This window comes from Cervus elaphus, chromosome 3 (genome assembly GCF_910594005.1).
Source record: "Cervus elaphus chromosome 3, mCerEla1.1, whole genome shotgun sequence".
NCBI lineage: Eukaryota > Metazoa > Chordata > Mammalia > Artiodactyla > Cervidae > Cervus > Cervus elaphus.
Genome location: NC_057817.1, coordinates 31,056,429 through 31,059,893, shown reverse-complemented (window position 1 = coordinate 31,059,893; position 3,465 = coordinate 31,056,429). Strand labels below are relative to the sequence as shown.

Here is a 3,465-nt window from a genome sequence, read left to right as displayed (position 1 = left end):
GCAGCAGCAGCAGCAGCAACAGGAAAAAGGGAAGGAAAACAGAATCACCTAGGAAGAGTTTCAGACTACAGCACAGACCTGACAAGGATCATCCAACCCTTGGATGGGTTGGGAGCCCTGGGGCAATGACTGACCCTTAAACAAGGCAAAAATGGTCAAGGGTACCTAAGGTATGCTCAGTCATTGACTGCCTGGGAAGTCTGGCCTTGGCTAAAGCTGCAGTTTATTTTCAAAGCATCATCTGGATGCTGTCAGCAAGCTCATCAATTTCAGCTGAGTGTTGAGTTCTTTCTCCCACCTGGAGCACCTCAATGGCTGCCACATGAGGAGAATCAGCATATTTAAGAAAAACAAGAAAATGGAAGGCAGAAGTGCTAGATGAGAACAATAATGAAGACACAGGCTAAATCCTGGTGTAGTCACTTAGTCACTCTGGTAAGACAAGATATTCACATACATCTCATTCTACATCAGAAAAATTAGGATATAATAATCTACCCAGAATGTTTTATGAAATTAAATGAGAAAATGACAATTTTAATTGAAATACAATACATAACCTTTTATTATATTCAAGTATACAACATAATGATTTGATACTTGTATATATTACAAAATGATCATCAAATGAAAGTCAAGCCTTAAGTGAAAGTCACTGCATGGTAGAAAGACCTGATGTCTCCAGACGTAGAGAACGGATTTGTGACACAGTGAGGGAAGGAGAAGGTGGGACAAATTGAGAAAGTAGCATTAACATATATGCACAACCATGTATAAAATAGCTAGTGGGAAGCTGCTATATAACACGGGGAGCTCAGGTCGGTGCTCTGTGATGATGGGGTTAGAGAGGGAGGCTCGAGAGGAAGGGGAAATATATAGTTATGACTGTTCTGCGATGTTGAACAGCAGAAACCAACACAATATTGTAAAACAATTATCCACTAATTAAAAATTTTAAAATATAAATGTGAAGATAAAAGAAATATGGATTTTCTATATCATAAGTTAGCAAATAAAAATAGATAAATCATGACCATACAAAAAGAAAAAAAGACCCAGTGTCTTGAGGTTTTATAGAATTGAGGTATACAGATTGGGGACTTGGACGAGTTATCTAATTTATGATAGTCAAATTTCTAATTCACAGAAGGTAGTCAGCAATATCCTCCTTATCCTTTCTTCACATATCCAAAATTCAGATACACACACACACACACACACTCACACACACACACATACACACACTCTGTCATCTTTTAATCTTGTCCCAGAGAGTCAAATTGACAATAGATGTTAATGCATAGCATCAATAAGAAAAAGCTAAATAAAGATAAAACAATATTATTAGGAAGTTATGGATTCTAAAAGGGTTTTGGAGGGGAAGATTGGAAAACAGGAGAAAGAAGGCAAATGCTGAAAAAGCTTCTCAGCAACTCTGCCATGATTTACAAAACATGCACAGAATATTGCTGATAAAGCAGTGCCCAGTTGAAGAAGACAGAACAAATTAGTCACGGACAGGGTCTGTACAAATTAGCAAATTTCTTCAGTGTCTTTAAAACAGAATGTCACCTATGGAAAAATCATTGTTTGAAACAGAACCCTAGAAGGGGAAGCAAACATTATAGACATTTGATAAGGACATATATGAAATCTAAATAATCAGGAGTAAGTACATAAAAGTGGATCCCTTTCTCCATAGTTGGGTGTAGTAAAGAGAAGTTTCAGGTACACTGTATATTTTTTCCTAGGAAAAATCCTTTCTAAATGGCCTTGAGGAACCACAGCACCATCACTGAGTTCATCCTCCTTGGGCTGTCTGCTGATCCCAAAGTCCAGATACTGCTCTTTGTGCTTTTCATGGGGATTTACCTCCTAACAATGATGGGGAACTTGATGCTGCTGCTGGTGATCAGAGCTGATTCCCATCTCCACACACCTATGTACTTCTTTCTGAGTCACCTCTCTTTCCTGGACCTTTGCTTCTCTTCAGTCACAGTTCCCAAGCTCCTGGAGAACCTCCTGTCTAAAAAGAAAATTATTTCAAAAGAGGACTGCCTGACTCAAGCCTTCTTCGTGTTTGACATTGGAGGGACAGAAATCTTCTTGCTCTCAGTGATGGCCTATGATCGCTATGCTGCCATCTGCTACCCTCTGCTCTACATTCAGGTGATGAGCAGCCAGCTCTGTGTGAAGCTGGTATGGGCTTCATGGGGCCTGGGTTTTCTGGATGCAGTTATCAACATTCCCCTGGCTATGAACTTGAACTTCTGTGAGAACCATATCATCCCCCACTATACCTGTGAACTGCCCTCTCTCTTCTCTTTGTCCTGCTCTGATATTTCCACCAATGTCACTGTCCTGACAGGCTCCACACTGCTACATGGCTTTGGTACATTCTTCCTGATCTTCTTCTCCTACACACGCATTGTCTCCACCATCCTGAGCATCAGCTCCACCACAGGTAGGAGCAAAGCCTTCTCCACCTGCTCCTCCCACCTCACTGCAGTGAGCTTCTTCTATGTCTCAGCTTTCCTCCGTTATCTCATGCCCACCTCAGGTTCACCTCTGGAGCTGATCTTCTCCATACAGTATGGTGTAGTTACTCCACTAGTGAATCCCCTCATCTATAGCCTCAAAAACCAAGAAGTAAAGACAGCTCTGAGAAGAACCCTGGGGAAATGTTTGCAATGGTAGAGGTAGCAAGCTGTAAAGAGAAGAGAAATCAGGGTCATTTGTAGAGATGTGGATGGACCTAGAGAATGTCATACAGAGTGAAATAAGTTAAAAAGAGAAAAACAAATACCAAACTATTGTTGTTCAGTCACCCAGTCGTGTCCAACTCTTTGCGACCCCATGGACTGTAATACACCAGGCCTCCCTGTCCTTCACCATTTCCTGGAGTTTGCCCAAGTTCATGTTCATTGTATCAGTGATGCTGTCCAGCCATCTCATCCTCTTCTCCTTCTGCCCTCAATCTTTCCCAGCATCAGGGACTTTTCCAATGAGTTGTCTGTTCACATCTGAGGACCAAAATACTGGAGCTTCAGCTTCAGCATCCGTCCCTCCAGTGAATATTCAGGGTTGATTTCCCTTAAGATTGACTGGTTTGATCTCCTTGCTGTCCAACAGACTTTCAGGAGTCTTCTCCAGCACCAGAGTTTGAAGGCATCAATTCTTTGGTGTTCTGCCTTCTTTACGGTCCAGTCTCACAACCACATGGGACCACTGGGAAGACCATAGCTTTGATGATATGGAATTTATCGGCAGAATAATGTCTCTGCTTTTCAGCACATTGTCTAGGTTTGTCATCACTTTTATGTCAAGAAATAATCATCTTCTGATTTCATGGCTGGAGTCACCATCCACAGTGATTTTGGAACAAAAGAAGAGGAAATCTGTCACAACTTCCACCTTTTCCCCTTCTATTTGCCATGAAGCAATGGGGCCGGATGGCATGATCTT

The 3,465-nt window shown here is 41.6% G+C and overlaps 1 protein-coding gene across 1 annotated transcript; it reads left to right on the top strand.

The window, feature by feature from the left end:
* The first annotated feature begins 1,767 nt into the window (after positions 1-1,767).
* LOC122678082 (olfactory receptor 8S1-like) lies at positions 1,768-2,697 on the top strand. Its single transcript, XM_043878560.1, has one exon. The coding sequence runs from the start codon at positions 1,768-1,770 to the stop codon at positions 2,695-2,697; it is 930 nt and encodes a 309-aa protein (XP_043734495.1).
* The last annotated feature ends 768 nt before the right edge of the window (positions 2,698-3,465 follow it).